The sequence below is a fragment of the Sus scrofa genome, chromosome 3 (assembly GCF_000003025.6).
Source record: "Sus scrofa isolate TJ Tabasco breed Duroc chromosome 3, Sscrofa11.1, whole genome shotgun sequence".
Lineage (NCBI taxonomy): Eukaryota > Metazoa > Chordata > Mammalia > Artiodactyla > Suidae > Sus > Sus scrofa.
The window spans coordinates 49,090,358-49,111,962 of NC_010445.4; the positions used below are offsets into that span (position 1 = coordinate 49,090,358).

General features: G+C 49.4%; 1 protein-coding gene across 17 annotated transcripts in view; it reads right to left on the reverse strand.

Moving 5' to 3' along the window:
- Positions 1 to 21,605, reverse strand: part of NCK2 (NCK adaptor protein 2) — a 158,462-nt gene that overhangs the window by 26,545 nt on the left and 110,312 nt on the right. For 15 of the 17 annotated variants that reach the window (XM_021085591.1, XM_021085590.1, XM_021085579.1 and 12 more), the window contains one exon: positions 18,598 to 18,839. In XM_021085591.1, the coding sequence (XP_020941250.1) occupies positions 18,598 to 18,823 (226 nt within the window). In that variant the 5' untranslated portion in view covers positions 18,824 to 18,839. Of the gene's footprint in view, positions 1 to 18,597; positions 18,840 to 21,605 lie in introns of those variants that run through there. The other 2 variants (XM_021085592.1, NM_001137631.1) reach the window with 2 other exon arrangements.

A 21,605-nucleotide genomic window follows, 5' to 3' on the forward strand; every position in this document is an offset into this window, starting at 1 on the left:
GTGACCTACACCACAGCTCAGGGTAACGCCGGATCCTTAACCCACTGAGCAAAGCCAGAGATTGAATGTGCGTCCTCATGGATGCCAGTCAGGTTTGTTAACTGTTGAGCCACGATGGGAACTCCCAGAAAGTGCTTTCTGAATGATAACAATTGTTACTCTTACTAACTGAGCGGGGTTTCTCTTTTTTTTTTTCTCAGAACAATATTACTGGGAGCCCAAAGTCCTCCGTGAACACGCTTGGCCATGGCCCTATGTGCTGGTGGCCACCAGGACAGAAAGTCTGCCTGTCTGGCTTTTGGCACCTGGGGAACGTTACAGTGGGAACAACATCATGGACGGCTTCTGGTGCAGTGAAATGCGGGAGGCAGATGAGTGTCTTGGGGTACAAAGGAGGCCCCCACCGCTGACGTCTGCATGACCTGAACCTCACAACAGCTCCGTGACAGAGCAGACCTCCCCCCATTTCTGCAGATGGGAAAACCAATGCTGCAAGAGATCAGGGAACTGGCCCAACACACAGCCAGGGAAGCAGCAGAGACAGACCCATGACCCATCTGATCCTAATAATCCCAAGCCTATCTGATCTGTAATAATCCAGAAGCACAGCTCTGTCAGAGGCTCCTGTGAAGCATCCTTATTGGTATCATGATTTCTGTGCCCAGAGCATCCAGGGCTCTGAAGCAGGGTCTCAGGATCTAACCCCACACACCCTCTCAAACTGGAATGAACCCTCCCTCTGATTCTTGGTGAAGGGGGTGTTGGGGCATAGGGAATGAAGGCTGGGGCTAAGAAGTGCATCAGGAGTAGCAGGCCAGGGCCCCAGGACAAGTGACTAGACAGCTGGGAGGGCACGTCAGCTGGAAATGTGTAAATAGAATAGTCACTTGGGTTGCTGAGAAAGGTCTCCATTTCCTCCCCCGCCCCCCCATCCCCCTTTCCCCTGACCCTGATTCTGCAGGATGCCAGAGCCCAGGGGTGCCCAACAGAAGGGCTGGGGGCCCTGGGAGCAGCGGGGGTGGTGGACAGGAGGGAGAGGGAAGGGACCCACCAGCAGTGGGGGGGGGGGCTTGCTAAGCAAGGACCATCAGGCAAGCTGCACCCAATTCAGGTGGCCTGGAACACAAGGCCACTGTCATCTCCCCTCATCTGGACTTCACCCGAGATCATGTGACTGTCACGTGACAGTTATGAGATGCCAAGTCAGAGGGGTAGAGACCCGAATGCAAGCCCCAGATCCTTCCCAGGAGCCCCACAGCATCCGGGTTCTAATTCAAAGGTAAATCCATTACTTTTTAGGGAAAGAGGCAGCATGGGAATCCCATTGTTCTCCACTTTCTCTCTGGGGATCTTTTTTTAAGAAATACATCTTCTCCATTGGTCCTTTTGCTTTCATTAAAGATATACCATCTACTTTTCCCGGTTGTCGCAAAAACGCCATCTGACTCCAATGTGTGTTTTCATTTTAACAAGGATGATGTGCTTATTCTCCTTCTGTACACATTTTTCTGGGCAGGAGAGGCAAACCCCCACACACATTTTGCAAAGTCTTAGTCCACATTTGCCTACTTGAACAGCAACCAACAGATACCCTTGCTTACCAGGGCTAACCCTCACCCCCTCTCGGTGCCCCATTTGGGAGAACGCACTTTCTGGCCTTTTCCGAGGCCTGTGTACAGTCCAAGCATGAATTCTGGTGCAGCTTGAGCCAAGTGACTAGAAGCACTGCCCTGGGAACTACACCCTGCCCTCCGGCATGGATTGGGGTGTGTGGGGGGGGGGGGAAGGAGGGGACCAGGCAGGTCCCACTGGTCTGCAATGGAGAGAGACTGAGGCCAGGGGAGGACTAGAGGGTTGGAGCAAGACTTGGGATGAGGTCAAGAGCTGGGCTTTTCCCTCGGTTCTCAAGTTAATCCTGAACCTGCTCCCCCTACTACGCAGGGTGTTTGATGCTTGGACATTTTGGCTGGTGGTTTTGTGCAGCCTACCCTGGATCCGTCACACCGAGCATGAGAACATGAAGAACGGGGCCATTAGAAAGCCTTTCTAAGTGCTGGCACGCTTCAGTCGGGGATGTCAAGGAACTTTTTCCCGCAAAGAAATGACTTTCTCTACAGCTCGTTCAATAATGTATAAATAGCAATACCTTCTATGAAGAAAGAATAAGAAGGAGTGGAAATTGATGTCTAAAAAAAAAAGGCACAATGCTGTCTCAGGTGGTGCGTGCTCAGGCGTGCTCAGGATTTTCATTCTACGGTGAAGAGCAGGCTCTGAGAACACCGTGCATCTATGATCACGAGGCTCTGGATGGAGAAGGAATCTTACAGAAGGGCTTGCTCAGCTGTGTTCTGGCTGCTGTGGGGAGTCTGTTCCCTGGGGGGGCACAGAGCCTCTGCCCCACCCCCAGCAGCTCCAGGGAGTCCCGCTCCACCTGGGGTCTGGGGCATGAGCCACCCCACAGCTGCTCCCAGGGGTCCAGGTGGGTCAGCAGCGACCCCGGGCACAGAGCTGCTGGGTTTGAGCCACCTCCACAGCCGGCACATTAAAGACGGATCACAGGCTGTGCAATAAGCTTCATGTGCATTTAAGAACCATCATAAAAAAAGGCGGGTACCTTCAGGAATGGTGTTTTTGATCCTGTGAGCAGACAGCATCATTTTATTTAATTTTATTTTTCAGACAGCATAATTTTAAATGGCAAAGAGCTGAGCTGGATTTAAAGGTAAACTATACTTTTCGGCTTCGGGGACAATTTCCTGGCATCAAGCTATTGGATCTCTGATCCACTTACATTTTCATTGACAGTAATAAGCACGTTTTAACTTTCTTGAATAAAATTACATACATTAAAGAGTTCTAATAAAGCTTGAATACATCATACATTATTAATGTCAGTGATTTTCAAGTCAAAATCTTTCACAGACTCCTTTTAAGATAAAGGGATGTTACAGCAGATGACTAAACTATATTCTGTCATCTTCTAGCTGGAATTCTGGAGATCTCAGGTAACACGTCAGACAAATTTGATAGTTCAGACATATATTCCAGCCCATTCCTTTTAGACACAGCACACCTGAGTTTCAGGAGCTCTCTGGGAAAGCCATTTTATTTTTATCACTAATCAGATTCATAACATAAACCAGATTTAACTAGAAAATTTCCTTGTACTTAAAGTGTCATTTATATTAAGAATAGAGGTTAGTAATTTGTAAGGCTTTTCCCCCATCAGGATTACGAATGTCAACTGAAAATTACAGAAGGTTCTTTATCATTAAATGCTCAAGAGATCTGACAAGATTTGATTCAGGTCCAAAGCAACTATAGTAACTTTTCATAGAAGAGGATATATTTAACATTTGGCTCCTAATAGCTCTTCATGGTACTATATGCTCACTTAAGTTGTATCTAGATTTTCAGAATAGCTTCCACTACTCAGAAAATATCTAGTGCCAAAATTTACAATCTGTTGAGTATTTGAATAGGTAAAGAAAAAGACTCTCCATGTGACTGAACCTAGGATTTTTGGAAGGGGGCCCATTTCGGATTAATGCGGTAGTTCTCTATTGTTCTGATCTGTTCAGCACCTTCAGCCCATCTCTATTCCACAGGGCTCCTCTCTTGTGGTTTCAGTGGGCTTGTCCCTGTGAGTCAGACCAGGACCCCCACCGCTCTCAGAGGGCCCCCACCTGTAGGCGTCTGGGTGAGGGAGGAAGAGGTGAGTGGGAAGGAGGCCCAGAGGCAGGTCCAGATGTTGGGAGCCCCAGGGTCCAACCATACCTCCTGCATCTGGAGGTTTTCTTCTTCTTCTTCATTTTTTGATTTGCTTTTTTTCTTTAGCTATTTTTGAGTTGATTTCTGTCACTTCTATTAAGAGCTCAGGGAAAAATAAAACTACCCTTCCCCTGCTCTCACGCCTCCCCTCCCATCTCATCTCCTTAATTAAATAAGTCAAACTGTCGAGTCCCACTTAAAGACAGACAGACTGAAAGTTTGGGAGCCCCTGGCGTGGGTGTGGGGGTGAGGGCGGGTGGGGGTGAGCAGACACGATCAGCCACCAGATGGACCCATCCTTCCTAACCCCAGAGAGCCTTGGGTTTGAGTGTTTACTGCAAAGAACCATCATGAGAGGTCTGTTACCCTGGGTGGCGCAGACCTCAGGCCTGACTGAATGAGCACACGGGGACCACCGGCCACACCTGGGGCTGGGGTGGGCTCTGGAGAGCATATGGGCTGGTCGGCATAGACCAACTCAGGCAGGGCTGAGGCTCAGGCAGAGCAAACCAGGGTACGAGTGCCACCCAGGGGTGCTCCAGGCAGCACCTGCCCCTACTGTCATCCAGAGGCACAGCCGCACTATTACCTGCTGGACCCCTGAGCCTGGGACAGGTGGGACCTTGGCAGGGGACCTGGCAGGCTGGCCCGGGAAGTGAGGGGACAGGGGCAAAGAGGCATCTGTGGATGCTGCATGACTGAGGCCGGGGAGGCAGAGGTGGTCCATCGAACCCGCATCCCAGGGTCACTGGGGCACGGCCTTGCCCACAGGATTTGCTTTGAGAAGAAACCTGACCTTCCTGGCCACATCTGAGACCAAGGGCTATGTGCAGCCCTGGGCAGCTGGCTGGCCTTCACATCCTCTTCGGGCACTGATTTCACCTGCATAAACCTTGGCCCTGCTGCTGCAGCCGGGGCCATGTAAGCACCAGCAAAGCAGACGGTGGCCCTGAAGGTTCTGACCAGGAATTGGGGGTGGGGGGGGCACAACCTTTTGATAAGCAGGATCTGCCAGACATGGGGGGTTAAGGGCTGAGGAGAAAGTCGGGCTGGAATCTTTCTCCCGCTAGTAGTTTAAAACTAGCTTTTGAAGATGAAAACCACTGCAACAGGGCCTGTGGGCAACACCAGGGGCTGCAGGCAAGGACTCCAGGATGAGAACCTTTCCTCCAGGGCTGGGTCCCAGCATCTCTGAGCACCCAGATCTGTAAGCAGCCTTGGGACACCATGACATCGCCTTCCCTGAGTGACCCTGGGCCCCCAAGCCCGTGGCGCGCTCACCCACCTGTCCAGTCCCGTCTCCCCGAGTTCATGTTTGATCCTTTGTGGCCGTGGGGCAGGCACTCGACCAATATTTGCTCAGTTAATAATTCCACCTCCTAGTGCACCCAGCATGATTTCATTCCCTTATCAGTCCTTCCAGAGTCATCTCTCCAGGGGGATGCAGCGACACTGCCAGGAGCAGCCCACCGCAGAACCCTGAGATCCTCCCATGCCAGGTGTGTGACTGGGTGGCCCGACACCGGGGCTGGAAGGTGCTGCTCTAGCCAGGGATCTGAAGGTCCGCTGGTTCCCTATGCCCCTGCCCTCTGTGCCTCCCCGAAAACTGCAATGAATACGGGAGGTTTACTTTTTTTTTTCTTTTTTTTCTGTCTTTTGTCCTCTTAGGGCTGCACTAGCAGTATATGGAGGTTCCCAGGCTAGGGGTCTAATCGGAGCTACAGCTACCGGCCTACACCACAGCCATAGCGACGCGAAATCTGAGCTGTGTCGGTGAACTACACCACAGCTCATGGCAACACCAGATCCTCAGCCCACTGAGCGAGGCCAGGGATCGAAACTGCAACCTCACGGTTCCCAGTCGGATTTGCTTCTGCGGCACCACCATGGGAACTCCCAGGAGCTTTAGTCTTTATTCCCAGGCACATGTATCGTAGCTGCTTACGCCTCACCCCTGTGCCCTAGGATGAAACACACTTTGTGTGCCACATGAGACCCCCACGTTCAGGGATGGGTGGTCCGGGATGGGAGGGAGGGAGGAAGGAGACTCGGAGGGTGGAGAGAGCTGCCCCCCCAGCCCCCTGCCCACAGCAAACCCACACCCACCAGGCTGGGCTGCCAGCTGAAGGAGGGACAAAGGCGCCATTCACCATCCATGTGCCCAGATGGTCCCCCTTCCAGTGGGCGGGCGTGCCAGGAGCCAGCACAGGGGGAGAGGGGTGGGAGGGCCAAGCCCACCACCATACGGGTTCACTTCTGCCCAGAACCAGAAGTCGCATCCCTGCTCATAAGAAAGCCCATTCCCTTGTCAACAGGCAGGCCAATTATATGACAGAACATTTAAGCCTGAAAAAAATAATTCACAAGTATAGGATCTTCTACCAAAGGCGAAAGTCAAATGGTAGCACAGATGCCAATGAAAAGCATTTAAACATTTTTAAAATTGTAAATTGTAATTAAAAATACATATTTAGCACCTCTCAGCACATATCCTGATCCATTAGCACGAGCATTTCTGAATATGCAAAAGGGAGGACAGGATACAGCAAAGAATTGATGGAGGGGAAGTTAAGAAGCATCGCTCAGTGTCGGTCCCTGGGCCAAGCTCGACTCTCTGAGACCCTATCTGCTCAGAGAAGCGAAATAAGCTTAAAAAGAAAAGAGTGAGTAGAGGGATAACATGCTGGTGGGGGCGAGTGGCCGGCAGACGGCCCAACCCCAGTCCCGTTCACACTTCAAACCCAGCTTTCGCCCCACCAGCTTTTGGCCTTGGTAGCTCTGTGCTCTCCCCGACTCAGCTTCCTCATCTGTAACACGAGGATATCAGTGTCACTGGAGGGGCTCTTAGGAGCCCCAAACCTAAGGAAGGCAGCATCCAGTGCACAGCAGGAGCTCCGACGATGGTCAGGGCGTTTACTACTGTTATTGCTGCATGAGCTGGTTTCCTCTTGGCTCAAGGGCACAGGCAGTGGTGGGACTTTCTCCAGAGATGTGCTCTCGCGTCTGCTCCCCAGCCCCCTCTGCCCCGCTGCCCCCGAGGGCTCCTGCGAGGCAGCCTCACTCAGTCCTGCTCTCTGGGTCAGCAGCACCTGAGACCTGAGGGTCCCCTTGAAGTCTCGGGAGAGAGTGCTCCTCAGCGCCAATGGGCTTTCATGTAGCGAATAAAGGAGGCGCCCCACTTTCCAAGGCTGGACAGAAAGGCTCCTGGGACCACAGGCTGCTTTGGACAAGGCAAAGGCTAGCGCCTAAGCCCTGCAGGCTCCAGGCCCTGGTTCCCCGCCAGCTACAGTGGCAGCGCCCAGCCTGGGGTCAGAGGCCTGCTCCTGTTGCTGCTGTGAGGCTGGCAGCCTTGGACAAGAATCTCACTTTGCCTGATTTTCATAGAAAAGGTTTGGACCAGGTTGCCTCCAAGGCCCTTTCCAGAATATCCTAGAGTTCTACCGAAAGCCCCACTATTAAATGAATTACACTTGTGAAACTTAACTGTATATACCAGGCCATGAAAAAACCACCATGGAAGAACCCTAAGCAGTCCTTTCGGATCCCACGGCCCGCTCTTATCACGAGTGTCCTGCCTATCGGCACACTGGGTTCAACACTACAGGTTCTGGCAACCTAAATCAGTGTTATTAGGACCCATTTCACTGCTAATTCCTGCTCCACTGTAAATGCCCCTGGGGTCAATGTTCCAAGTCTGACACTCAACCATTTTGCTTCAAAAACACCGTTAGTGGAGGTTCCCTGTAAATAGCCACCCCTACAAAGTGCTGCCCTCCAGGGGCTTCCCGCTGTGAGACCGGGTCTTCATGGCATCTGTGAGCAGAGGAAGGAAGTTAAGAGTTGTGAGAAAGGAGTTCCTGTTTGGGCTCAGCGGAAATGAATCTGCCTAGTAACCATGAGGATGCAGGTCTGATCACTGGCCTTGCTCAGTGGGTTAAGGATCCAGCATTGCCATGAGCTGTGGTGTTGGTTGCAGGGAGGCTGGGAGCTGGTGTAGGCCAGCAGCTACAGCTCCGACTGGACCCCTAGCCTGGGAACCTCCATAACCGCAGGTATGGCCCTTAAAAAAAAAAAAAAAAAAAGGGTTGTGAGAAAGTGGTGCAGCCTGGAGGGCTCAAGCAGGTGACCAGCTTCTAGACAAAGATGACAGAGGCAAATGCTGGTGACACAGGGAGACACCCAGCCTGGGTCAGGTCGGAGCCCTAGCTGCCAACCTGCCAGCCCATGCATGGCTCCAGAGTGGGGCCCGTGGTGGCCTTCCAGCACTGGGCGCTCTGCCTCAGCACCACACACCTGCCTTGAACAATTCCACCCTCTGCCCCCACATCTGCCCCTGGGGGACAGACAGGAACATGTAATCGAGAAGAGGAACATTTGAGCCACAGGGACAGGATCTAAAAACGAGAGCAGGCTACAGGGGGCAGTGTAGTTAGAAACATGGCGAGAAGATTTTACTATATTCCTCAGCATTTTTAGCTGAGGGTCTCTACTCTCAACCTGAAGGCTCCTACTTGAGTGACTTCAGTGGAGTAAGGGTGTTCTTGATGCTCTTTAGAAAGATGACAGTTTTAATAAGATGCAACCCAGGTGCCAGTCGCTGGGACAGAAACTGGGAAATGCCTTACATGATGTTCTTGTCCATCCTCGGGACACAGGGGGCGCAGGAGACCCCATGTCCCCGCACACCCGCTTCTCCCTACTCTCCTGAGGGCAGAGACCCCGGCTCGCTCCCCACCCCCTCCGCTGGCTGTTCTCCCATTAGCATTCTTTGGAACAATCTGTGTCTATTTTCTCTCTAATTATCCTCCCACTAATCTGTTGTGAGTTGTTTTACACTTTTTTGTTCTAAATACTTGGACGCTTATGATATACAAAAACAAATCCAAGTTTATTTTGAGTGGCTGGCACTGCAACGGCTGCAGACGTTTCTATAGTCTGTGGGCATTACATTTGGCATGCTGTGTGTCCCGTGAACAATCTCACAAGACAGAAATCTACAGTTCTAAATTATGACCTGTTCTGTGTAGTTCAGGTTCGTACAATGGTATATCACACGACAGAGACTGAAAAGATAAACCTCGAGTGTTAGATGCAGCTCTGAACCCAAGTCCGTGCTTGAATTTGGGGAATGGATGATAATTCCTTGGAGAAGCTGAACATTTAAAACCAAATGAGGGAGTTCCTACTGGGGCACAGTGGGTTAAGGATCTGGTGTTGGCCACAGATTTGATCCCTGGCCTGGGAACTTCCATATGCCTCGGGTGCAGCCAAAAAAAAAGGAAAAATCAAATTGAGATCTAAGATCTCAATCTTCTTCTTTTTGTTTTTGTTTTTTGTTTTAGGGCCACACCTGCGGCACATGGAAGTTCCCAGGCTAGGGGATGAATCAGAGCTGCCAGCTGCCGGCCTACGCCACAGCCACAGTAACTTGGGATCAGAGCCGCATCTGTGACCTACACCACAGCCCATGGCAATGCTGGATCCTTAACCCACTGAGCGAAGCCAGGGATCGAACCTGCATCCTCAGTGGATACTTGTCAGATTCATTGCCACAATGGGAACTCCTCTATCTTTTTTGCATGTGTCACACACACGAACTTTTCATGGGTGTGGTCTGGCTTTGCACATTTTTTAAATGAAAAAAAAAAGTACTCTGTACTTTTTTATCCTAGCTCCTCAGAGGGTGACTTAGTTCAGGAAGTATGTTTAAGTGATGTGTAGAAACTAGCGATCACTGTCTTTTTCTTTATGGACAGTCAACCTAGAAAAACAACTACTTCTGGGACAAATGCACTATAATCAGCCTTTCCTCTTTGATTGTTTACAGAAAACAAAAAACACTGCTGAGGAGCCAGGAGGCAAGGACCAAACTCACTTGGGAAACCTTTTCAAAATGATAGGGTTCTGGCTTCTGCAGAAAGGGGAGATCTTTTTAGGACTAACTGCCCCATGACAGCTGGTAGGGAGGTCAACAGGAAGTCACTTGTGCAACCTGATTTTGAGTCTGTGTGTGCAAAAACTACAGAGAAAACAGATGCAAATGCCAACAGCAATTATTTTAGGGTGGGAAGCTCATAGGTGATTTGTGTTTTTTCTATTTTTCAAATTTTTAAAGTATGCCTGTCTTCAGTGAGTGCTTTTATAAAAGACGGGCATTTCAGAGATCATGATGCTGAGGAAGAGCTGAGGGCAGAAGTCTGAGTCACACAAAGAACCTATGAATGACGAAGACGGCTGAGATCTTGTGCGCGTGGCCCCGGCAGAACATGCTTGGTGCTCACAAGACTGCTGCCAAAATAAGAATCAATTTAAGGGAAAGAAAATGTGTTCCTGCGACATTCGGCTTCTGAATCGTTTACATTCAAGTCCCCTGCTCACCTCAACATTAAGAGACCAGGCAAAGGTATTGATAAGTGAATCCCTTGGGGTCGGGGAGAAAATGATGCTCAGGAAGCAGCTGGTCCCCTAGCATCCCAGGGGCTGCAGAGAGGCCAGCAGAGACCAACCCAGCTGTGCCGTGGGGCTGGGGAGAGACCGGCTGCACCAATGCCGATGCTGAAGCCAAGCAGGTACCATCCCCCACCCAGATCTGAATGTCCAACTCCAGGCTGACCATCAGCAGCAGAGCCCGAGGGCGGGCAGACCTGTATGAATTTCAACCCATCTCTTATTGTGTGTTCTCGGGCACATACATCCGTTAACCTCTGGGTCTCATTTCCTCTTGCATGAAAGGTGGGGCTACTATTATTATATCCCTCGTACAGTTACTGGGGAGATTAGACAAGAAGATCTGCAGGCACCTGGCGTGGTATCTGGCAGTGAGGTAGACAGAGAGAGCATTATTATTGCCCACTCACTGGAAAACACACACCAAATCTGTTCTGGGGTCTTGGTTTGAATTTTTCTGCTGCATGAAGCTTTCTGTTTGGCTTCGGGTGAGACGTGACACACTCTGCAGCAGGAGCACAGGGGTGATGGCTGGGGAGCCCGAGGGCCCCTGGGGGCCTTCCTGCCAGGGGAGGGGTGCTGGTGGCCTGGGACCAGTCCCTGGGACCACAGTGGATTGGGAGCTTTCGAGCTGCCTGAGAGACGCCAAGGCTTCCTGCGGCCAAGGTAAAACCATTTAAACAGGTAAAAAATGAAGCTTCAGAGCTCCCATCGTGGCTCAGGGGTAATGATCCCGACCAGTATCCATGAGGACATGGGTTTGATCCCTGGCTTTGCTCAGTGGGTTAAGGATCCGGCGTTGCCGTGAGCTGTGGTGTAGGGGGCAGACGAGGCGTGGATTTGGTGTGGTATAGACTGGAAGCTGCAGCTCTGATTTGACCCCTAGCCTGAGAACCTCCATATGCCTCAGGTAGGGCCCTAAAAACACCAAACAAAACAAAAACGAAGCTTCACTTTGGCACATGGAGTATGTGGTAACAAAAATCTGAATTTTGTCGCCACGAGTTGAGATTCATGCCTGAAGCAGGCCACACTTCCACCACCAGCCTGCCATCCATTCCAACAGGTCTGGTCATCACTGCCCAGTTTCTCTGCCTGCTGCCCTAATTCTCTGGTCTTTCTGCTGGTTACTCATTCGGGCTCATCTGTGACTAGCACTCCCTGCTGGTTCACACCCATCAGCACAGGGCTGTGGGCTTTCCCGTGAGGCCCCTCGCCTCCCAACCCCTCTGCTCAGCTCAGGGTTGGTGACACCACCCCGTCACTCTGAGGCCTCATCCCAGGCTCCCACAGACGGACTGGCCCCCTCTACTCCACCCATGAGGACCAGGCCTCAGGTATGGTCACACGAGGGCAAACGCCAAAGGTGCAACCCTGGGGGCAGCCGGCCAGCAATGACCATGCTTAGTCTAAACCTCGACGGCCATCCCCTCTGTCCATGGGAGGCCCTTTGGGGTTCCCCTTTGCAAATGGCATCAGGCCTGATGTTTGGCACAGGGCACTGATCGCCCAGGACTCCTCAAGGCTGCTGGCTGGCCTGCCGTCCTTCTGCAACTCTGCATGCCCCTCCCCCACTGAGCCCACCTCCCCTCACGTCTCAGCTCCGAGCTTCCTTCTTGTGAATGACATCACCTTACATGTCATCACTGATCATCACTGTCATCACTACACAGGGGTAGCAGCTGAGGGTCAGCAGCTCAACAGCTTGGCCCCATCACTCAATGGTGAGCACCAAGCCTGGACTTGAAAAAGGGCTGTAGGGAGCCAGTGTCGCCCTCCTAACCACTCTGGGTACTGCATCCTGATGGGTAGGAGGCCACACGGCAAGGTCCCTCACTGTTTTCCTGGGACAGGAGGGGTGGTGCCCCCTTTGAACTGAGCTCTGCACATCTGGGCCACTGTTATGCTTCCAGTTACATCCCAAGCTTCAGAAAGTCAGGGACTGAACTGCATCCTTTCCTCATATACTGCCAGGCGAAGTAACGACCCACAGGGCTCCTGCTTCTGATGCGAACATTCCCTATTACAAGGCACTCATCCCAACATGATGTCTGCATCCCTGATTCAAAGCCTCTGGGTACTGTTCTCAGAGGCCACCCAGCGGGAACGAAGTGGCTTAGAGGGATTTCCAAGGACAGAGAAGGGGAGGGGCGACTCCCAGGCAGCCTGGACTACTGTGAGCATGAGCCACATCTCATCTGCCTGCCCTGCTTCTGACCTGCTGAGAGTGCCTGTAACCTCTGCCAAGACCACAGTCCTGCGGTGCCCGAAAGAAATCCCTCCCCAGCCTGCATGATGGCGCAGGCCAGGGCCCAGGAGGTCCTTTCTGTCCCCGTCCCCATCGCTGCTGTGACAAAAGAGCACACACTGAATGGGCTCAAAGCAGCCTGGGCTGATGCAGCAGGAAGCAGGGGCTTCCTCACCTGCTTGCCAGGAACACAGAAGGGACCTGCTGGATTATCATGGGAAATTCTGACCAGTCCTGGGGAACCATCCTGATGGAGAATTGGTTAGCGAGTTCACACTGGGTGGCATCATGTTTCAGGACCTATCTCAGTGTTTATTGGGTGATCCTCTCATCTCTGAAAGGCTGACACAAATGTAAGGCTCGAGACACCAAGGATGCCAGGAGGGACAGAAGCCCAAGTCACAACACTCCCTCGGCTCTGAGCCAACATCCTGGCCCAGGGTGGTCTCCAAACCACTCTGTGTCTGTCTGCCTGGTTGAATGGACAGAAAAGGTATAAGAATAGTCCCAAGGACGTTATTCTCCTCGAGCTGAGAGTAAGCTGCCAATGCCATGGCCCATCACTGCCCCACTTCGTATGCATTGCCACACACGAGGACATCCTCCTCCACAACACAACCCACCATCAAGGCCAGGACAGTAACACTGTCACACCATCACCACCACACTCGGCCCCCATCAAGTTCCGTCAGTCAAGGCTGAGTTTTTCATCTCTAAAATAAGGAACTTAGTATCACCAGCATTTCCTCTAACATTCCAGCTGCCCATCTCTGCAACTGGGTCCTCCTATCAAATGCCCACCCAGTAAACCCCGACATTCAAGGTGGTACAGTAAAAGAACCCAAGTTCAATTTCAAGTCCCGTCACTGTGGCTCCATCAACCCCATGTGGATATGGCCTCTAGGAACCTGGGAATTTCAGCCACAGAAGTCACCCTTCTCCAACCAAAAGCACTCCCCCAAACGGTGAGCAAGAATGTCCCCGCAGCAGCCATGCTCTGCTCCCAGGTCGGGCTTGGAGCTGCAGGGGTGGGGTCATCGCTGGCAGGTGTCCACCTGGCCTCAGGTATGGTCACACGAGAGCAAATGCCAAAGGTGCAACCCTGGGGGCAGCCGGCCAGCAATGACTGAGTGCACCTTGGAATAAGCCCTCCTCAGGTGTCGACCAGACCATTAGAAACGGAACTGGGGCTTCCTGGGCTGCCCTAGTCAGCCCTAGGTTAGCAGGGTGAAAACAAGGCAACTTTGGGGCTTTGGTGGGTCCCGGGGCTACGGTCACCAAGTGGTCACAGAAACCATTCTCAGGACAATACATCCCTGGGAGACGCTTTCCCATCTCTAGAGATTTAGCACAAGGCTTGAAAACATCTGCCCCGCGTGACTTTATGAGTCACTCTGCATAAAACACCACAGTCAGACCTTTACCCAGGAACACTCCAAGCCCTTCAAAGTATGGCCTGGGCTCTATCTGTGGAAAAGTTGTCTCTGACGCGTCCTAATCCTGCAGTGACTACGAGAGGAGAGCTATGGTATCAATGGGCTGCCTTAATGAAAAGAAGAGCTCGTGATGTTTTATTTCATTACAAATTATTAAAGGAAAAGGAAAAAGAATGTGCATCCTTTCCCAACAGAGAGATCTTTCGGGGGAAAGGCATTGCTTTCTTGAAGTCACTCTAACAAACTACTCCACGTGATTAAGCTAAATTTGTGACCAGCCTCAACAGAGCGCTGCCTAGTCTCGGTTACCTGCGACTTGGGATGTCAACCCAGGTTTAGAACACAGGGACTTTGCTGAGGAGTCTGGTGCTATTTTATTTCCAGCCAGGTATTTGCCAGGGAAATCTTTTTTTGTTTGTTTGTTTGTTTTTTTGTTTGTTTTTTAGGGCTGTACCCTCGGCATATGGAAGTTCCCAGCCTAGGGATCTAATCAGAGCTGTAGCCACCGGCCTACACCACAGCTACAGCAACATGGGATCCAAGCTGCCTCTGCAACCTACACCACAGCTTACTGCAATGCCGGATCCTTAACCCACTGAGCGAGGCCAGGGATTGAACCGGCGTTCTCATGGATACTAGTTGGGTTCGTTTCTGCTGTGCCACAATGGGAACTCCCTTGCCAGGGAACTCTTAACCATGGATTTAGAAATTAGGTGTGTTTCTATAAATGACAAATGTGGATGGTGTCAGGAGTAGCTACTAGACGGTCAACACATGTGGTGTAATTTTTAATTTTTTTTTTTTTTTTTTTTGCTTTTTAGGGCCACCCCACCAGCCTACACCACAACCACAGCAACACCAGATCTGAGCTGCATATGCAACCTACACCACCGCTCATAGCAATGCTGGATCCTTAACCCACTGAGCGAGGCCAGGGATTGCACCTGTGTCCTCATGGATGCTTGTCAGATTCATTTCCGTTGAGCCACGATGGGAATTCCTTTGATGTTGTGTTCACTCCTCCTGATACACAGCAGAGAGAATTTCTGTTGGCTGAGCATCGATCTAAATCACACTGTAATTCCAACAACATACGGGTCACAACCTTTTGAATAGGAAGCCCCGGATGTTTTAGCTCCAACTTTTCTGCGGCAGAGACCGTCTAGTGGGAGGCGTGAGAGGCTGCGGAAGTGGTTTACACCTCCCTTCTTGACAGAGATGCCATGGCCAGTCTGGCTGTGGAGAAGTCAGTCACTCCCCGTGGTGATTTCCTGTGGGGCTGCTCCCTTCTCCTCAGCACGGCTCAAGAGGGCAATGGAACACTCATGCCAAGATAGCAAGGTCTCCCTTTGGCCAACTACTAAGCAGGGCTTTGAGCACAGTAAACACATCGAAGCAAAAATGGACAACAAAGGGGGAACTTTTTCCCTGCAATGGGAATACTGACCCCTGAGAGCCTTTAGCTCATGAATGTCAACTGCCTCTAATAGATACGGCCTTCAGCACATAGCTTTATTTGTATTGTTAAAATAAATAATGCTTGGAGTTCCCATAGTGTTGCAGTGGTTAACGAATCCGACTAGGAAACATGAGGTTTCAGGTTTGGTCCCTGGCCTTGCTCAGTGGGTTAAGGATCCGGTGTTGCCGTGAGCTGTGGTGTAGGTTGCAGAAGCAGCTGGGATCCCGCGTTGCTGTGGCTGTGGTGTAGGACGGCAGCTACAGCTCAATTCTACCCCTAGCCTGGAACCTCCGTATGCTGTGGGAGCGGCCCTAGAAAAGGCAAAGACAAAAAATAAAAATTAAAAAAAATATATAAAATAAAATAAATAATGCTTGGTTCAAACGTTTGCAAGGCGGTGTGTGCCTGGGGGAGAGGAAGCCGAAGAGGAGTGGCCCTTTTACAGAAAGGAGCCCAATCCTTGGCACAGCTCTGGAGGGCAAAGGAGAGCCGAGGGGAGAAAGTTAAAGAAAAGCAAACTTGGATTCTATTTAAGGAAGAGCTTTCTAGCAATCTGTGTTCTCCAAAAATGGAATTGGCTGACTCTACACAAGGAGACGTGTTCCAGCAGAGCTGGGTGGCCATCTGTTGGGGCGGGGGTGGGGGGGAGCTGCCTGGCACCCAGCACGCGCATGCACTGGCTGAGCCAGGCCCCCTGAGTTCTAGAGTCCAGGGTATGCAGACACATGGGACTGACCACAGCTCATGAAAACCTGAACCCTAGAGAGAGGGGTGCTTCATCACTCAGCTGTCTTTTTGTTCTAAAAACCAAAGGAAAAAGTGACAAGCTGTTCAAAGGAATCTGGAGATAACGCGAGTGCCTGCTTTGTCTTAGGTTACTTCCTAGCATTCTGCTCAGTTTCTGGGCATTTCCTTCTTCTTTTCTTTTTTTTTCAGCCACGCCTGCGGCATGCAGAAGGTCCCAAGCCAGGAACTGAAAAGGGACTGAAGACATGCCACAGCAGTGACCGGAGCCACTGTAGTGACAATGCAAATCCTTTACCTGCTAGGCCACCAGGGAATTCCCTGAGTATTTCGTTCTTTACTAGAATCCTGAGAATAGATTTTTTTAAAAAACAGTAAGAATATAAGTCAACAATGTTCAGCATCTCCAAAAGCAGGTACTTCAGTGAATGAGAGGCTGAAATTGGAAAAAATAAATAAAATTATGTCAGGGCACTCAAAGTATTTACCTATTCATGCTTCTTTCTTTCTTTCTTTCTTTTTTTTTTTTCCTCGTCTTTTTAGGGCTGAACCTGTGGCATATGGAGGTTCCCAGGCTAGGGGTCGAATCAGAGCTACAGCTGCCAATCACAGCCACAGCCACAGCCACTCAGGATCCAAGCCATATCTGTGACCCACACCACATCTCATGGCAATGCCAGATCTTTAAACCACTGAGCAAGGCCAGGGATTGAACCCATGTCCTCATGGATGCTAGTTGGGTTCATTAACAACTGAGCCACGACGAGAACTCCTGCCTGCCTTTCCTTATAGTTAATGAAGAGTTATAAACACTGGACAACAATATTCTTCTCAAGTGACATGATCATCAAGAAAAAAAAAAAAGGATAAAAAAGATAAAAGGGTGTCAGATTTGTGAAAAATAATCAGCTTACTCATGAAAAACAGAATTTCTCCATCAGGCAGAACCTACAGTAGTCAGTGTGAATCACACACAGGACTATGTCTCATTTCTCCCTTCAAATTGTGGAAATAACCTAACATGTAACATAGAATTACTACCCAATGGATAAAGGCTCTAAATGGTTTCGATGAGAGCAGTGGATGCGTTCAGATTGCAGAAAAATGAAAGGTGGGTAGGTTGCAAGTCTTGTCACATGCAGAGTTTAACATTTTCTTTCTGGTTTTCCTACCTGTTCCCCTCCCGCAAATGAAACAAATTCTGTTAGAAATGAAAAGGTACTCTATCTAGTCACTTGTGATGGAGCATGACGGAGGATAATGTGAGAAAAAGAACATATATATGTATGTGTGACTGGGTCACTTTGCTGTACAGCAGAAAATTGACAGAACACTGTAAATCAGCTATAATGGAAAAAATAAAAATCATTAAAAAAAAAAAACATTATGAGACTACTGCCAAGTAGTCAAGAATAAAGTATCAACTTAAGTCATTTTGTCCCAGTGAACTTAATTGTGATGGACTTCTCCATCTGCCATAGCAAGAACTGCTTTCTTATTATTTAATACTCAATTTATTCAGCCTAAAGACTGGTTAGACATAATTTCTTATTATCAACTTAGATGCAATAACTAATTATTTATTCAATTATTTTTTTTTTAATTAAGGCACCTCTGTTATACCAACAACTGTGCCAAGATTGAGGACATGGCCATTAATAAAAATTAGGGGAAATCACACCAAAAAAACCAAAGAAATGAAAAGGAAAACCTCAAGGAAATGTCACGTGGGTGATAACACTCATGTTTTCAACCTCAAACTCTTCTGTGATAAGCAGTGGTCTCAGGTGGCAGGGCCCACGCTCTCACCCACACTCTGCAGCAGTAACTACTGTGCAGAAGTCTGATACCCACACTGAAGCAATACTGGACACCATCAATATCAGGGGATGCAGGTGGCCTTTCCCACGGCTGGATACCAGGGAGGGGAAACAGGATCGCAGGAAGAAAGCCGGGCAGATAGAGAGCCCCCACGAGTCACCCTGGTCAGCTGGCATCACACCGCCACTCCTGTCCCCACTTAGCTGGCACTGCCCAGGGCTGCAGTGTGAAATGCCACCAATTTAAAAGAGGGGAAAAGTTCACCTGGTTCAAAGCGCTTTTCGCTGTCTGCTTCTCTATGCACAAAAGCCACAGGTGCAGGATTCTGTGAGATGGAAAAGCTCTGGTGGAATGACACAGGTGGAGCTGTGGACATCCCTAGGGGATGGCAATTCCATCCCGGGACCCTCCAGAAAGTGGATGCCAGGAGACAGAAATGAGCAGGGGCCCCGGACACAGAAGGGTCCGCTCACATGGAACTCCAGATTCTAGAATCTCCAAGAAACGACACAGTGGATTTCTCCGCTGGATCTCTCCCCATTTCCAGAATTTCAGAAAAAGACACGAAGAAAGATGTTAATACTTAAAACATCCTTTTTTTTTTTTTTTCCTCTCCTACACCAACTAAAACGATGACCCCTCCTCCCTGCATCCCGAGAAAGGACACTCACCCAGTGTGTCCTTGAGGTTCCTCACGAGGGAGCCCTTCTTGAGGCTGTTCTTCCGCTCCACGTAGTTGGAAGGCACATAGCCCGTCCTGTTGGCCGCGTTCCGCACCCGCCACCATGTCTTGGAGTCGTCCAGCAGCCACAGGCGCTCGTTCTTCTTGATGTCCAGCTCCTGGTCCTGCTGGGCCGTGTAGTCCCACTTGGCTATCACGATGACTTCTTCTGTCATCTTTCATGGAGTCCTTCTGTCAGCAAAACAGGCGAGAGGCTCATTAGAGACCAAGCCAAAAGCTTCATCCTTTGTCCCCACTTGGAAGATGATGCCCTGACAGCTTTTAGTAAAAACTTGGCCACTGAATGTTGCCTGGGTCTCCAAATAACCTTCAGCGACCTTCCTTCAACACATGGGAATACTTGGTTTAGAAACGGCAGCCTCGTGAAACAAATCTTAAGTTTGCACACTAGGAATTCTGCATGCTCTGACAAAAACAAGCGGCAACCAAAAAAAACCTTCCAAGAGTTCTAGACAACCATACGAAAAGGAAACCTGCTTACAGGATGAAGGAACACCAGATCCTTCTGGCTGATCTCTTGATGCCTACTATCTAAGGATATGCTTAATTTTATGGACATATTTAATGGACATGACACACCCAAACTACAATGTGGTATCTTGGATTGCATCCTGAAATATAAACACTGGTAAAATCCAGATAAGTCTAGCCAACAGTGCCACTGACTAATTTTACCCCTGACTGTTTTGACGAAGGTCCCTAAACACCTAAGATGTTAGCACTAAGGAAAACTGAGTCCGGGATACCTGGGAAGGCTATCTTTGTACCTTCTTCCTTAAGTAAAAAAGCATTCCTGGAACCTGAAACACAGACGTTTATTGTAGCTTCACTCGCAATTGCCAAAATTTGGAAGCCATCAAGATGTCCTTTGGTAGATGAATGGAGAAACAAACTGTGGTACATCCAGAAAATGGACTATTATTCAGTGATTGAAAAGAAATGAGCTGTCAAGCCACAAAAAGACATGGAAAAACTTCCAGTGCTTATGGTCAAGTGAGAGAAGCCAATCTGAAAAGGCACAGACTGTATGACTGGCACAAAGACTCTGCTATTAGATCAAATGGTAGTCAGGCTCTTCTGATTTCTCTTCCCAAACGAGTTCGGTACTTGAGTCTGTCTTTGCAGTGCCCACTTTTAGCAAGAATCCTGCTAAGCTAGTTCAGCCAGGTGCCTCCACCCTTGCCCAAGTGGTGTCTGATCATCCCGGGCTGCTTTCAGGAGGGATCCTGTGAGGTCCATGTAGCCAGAACCCCCCTTAGCTCTGCTGGTTCCTCGTAGTGGTTGTGCATGCACCTGCTGCCCAACCTGCTGCCCAGCTATAAAGTCTCACTTCCCCTCCTGTATGTGGAATGGAGCCCAAACTCTCCCCCCCCCAACTGAGAAAACCCCTTATTGTACTCCCCCTAGTAAAGTCTGCTGGACTGGTCTTTAATGAGTGTCATTTTTTCTTTAATAATTCCAATGATGTGACATTCTGGAAATGGCAAAACTACGGAGATGTTACAAAGACCAGTGGTGGCCGGGAAAGGGGAGAAAGCAATGATGAGATGGAGTGCAGGCATTTTTAGAGCAGTGAAACGAAACAACTCCAAAGGATACTATAAGAGTGAGTATGTGTCACGACACACTTGTCAAGACCCATAAAACGTGGAATACTGGGAATAAAAGTATTGTAAAATCATGCCAAAATTCAATTATCTTTAAAACAAAAAACAGAGTATAGAGCATACTTAGTTAACTATGGAATTATCTATTATTAATAAATGGCTCAGGCATATCTGAATAACTAAAATGAGTACAGTTATAAGCTAGTTTCAGCAACTCCCTACTTCTCAGGTAGAAGCTGGACCAGTATTTTTCAGGCAGAAAAATTCAACATTCTGTCTTTTAAATGACTGGAAGTTTACTCAAAATGAGGAAGAAATGAATAATGGAAAGACTCCTGACTCCAACCCTCTCCTTTTCTGACAGAGAGGCACTCTCATTATTTACAGGATGACTTCAGGATGACAGCGGGGACCAGCGCACTGACTCTGTGAAGCATGAATTCCCATTTTTAAATAACATGACACTTCCTACCTGATGCTAAAGACACTTATAAATAATGCATGTTCTCCTCTTTCATGAATTAACCTCCAAATTTAGAGATAGGAAACCTTTTGGGAAGGAGATGTTTAATAAACCTTATGCAGAACATACACAATATCCAAGAAGAGAGTGTTTATACAAAGCTCATTTCCAAACTGTAGGCAATAATGTTACCCACTTTCAGCAAATCTCAAGTCCACACCATATTCTATACTGACCTTACTGTCAGGTCAGATTTCTGAAAGTCAGGAAGGTCCTTTCTCTGTTTTCAATACAAAGGGAGGGGCTGGGAAGTCATAGCAATGGGGCTCACACAAGAGTTTGTCTGAATGCCACACTGTTTCTTCTCTTTTCTTTTTGTCTTTTGTCTTTTTAGGGCTGCACCTGCAGCACCAGGCTAGGGGTCAAATCGGAGCTGCAGCTGCCAGCCTACACCATAGCCACAGCAATGCAGGATCCCAGCTGTGTCTGCAACCTACACCACAGCTCATGGCAACACCAGATCCTTAACCCACTGAGCGAGTCCAGGAATCAAACCCAAGTCCTCATGGATGCTAGTCAGGTTTGTTAACCACTGAGCCACGACGGGAAATCCCCACTTTTTTTTTTTTTTAATTTTTTTTGTCTTTTTGCCTTTTCTTGAGCTGTTCCCCCGGCATATGGAGGTTCCCAGGCTAGGGGTCTAATCCGAGCTGTAGCCCCGGCCTACACCACAGCCACAGCAATGTGGTATCCGAGTCACATCTTTGACCCACACCGCACCTCACGGCAACGTCGGATCCTTAACCCACTTAATTAGGCAATTTTTAAAAGAGTTTTTAACAAGAACAGCCCACCCCTAAGACAAAT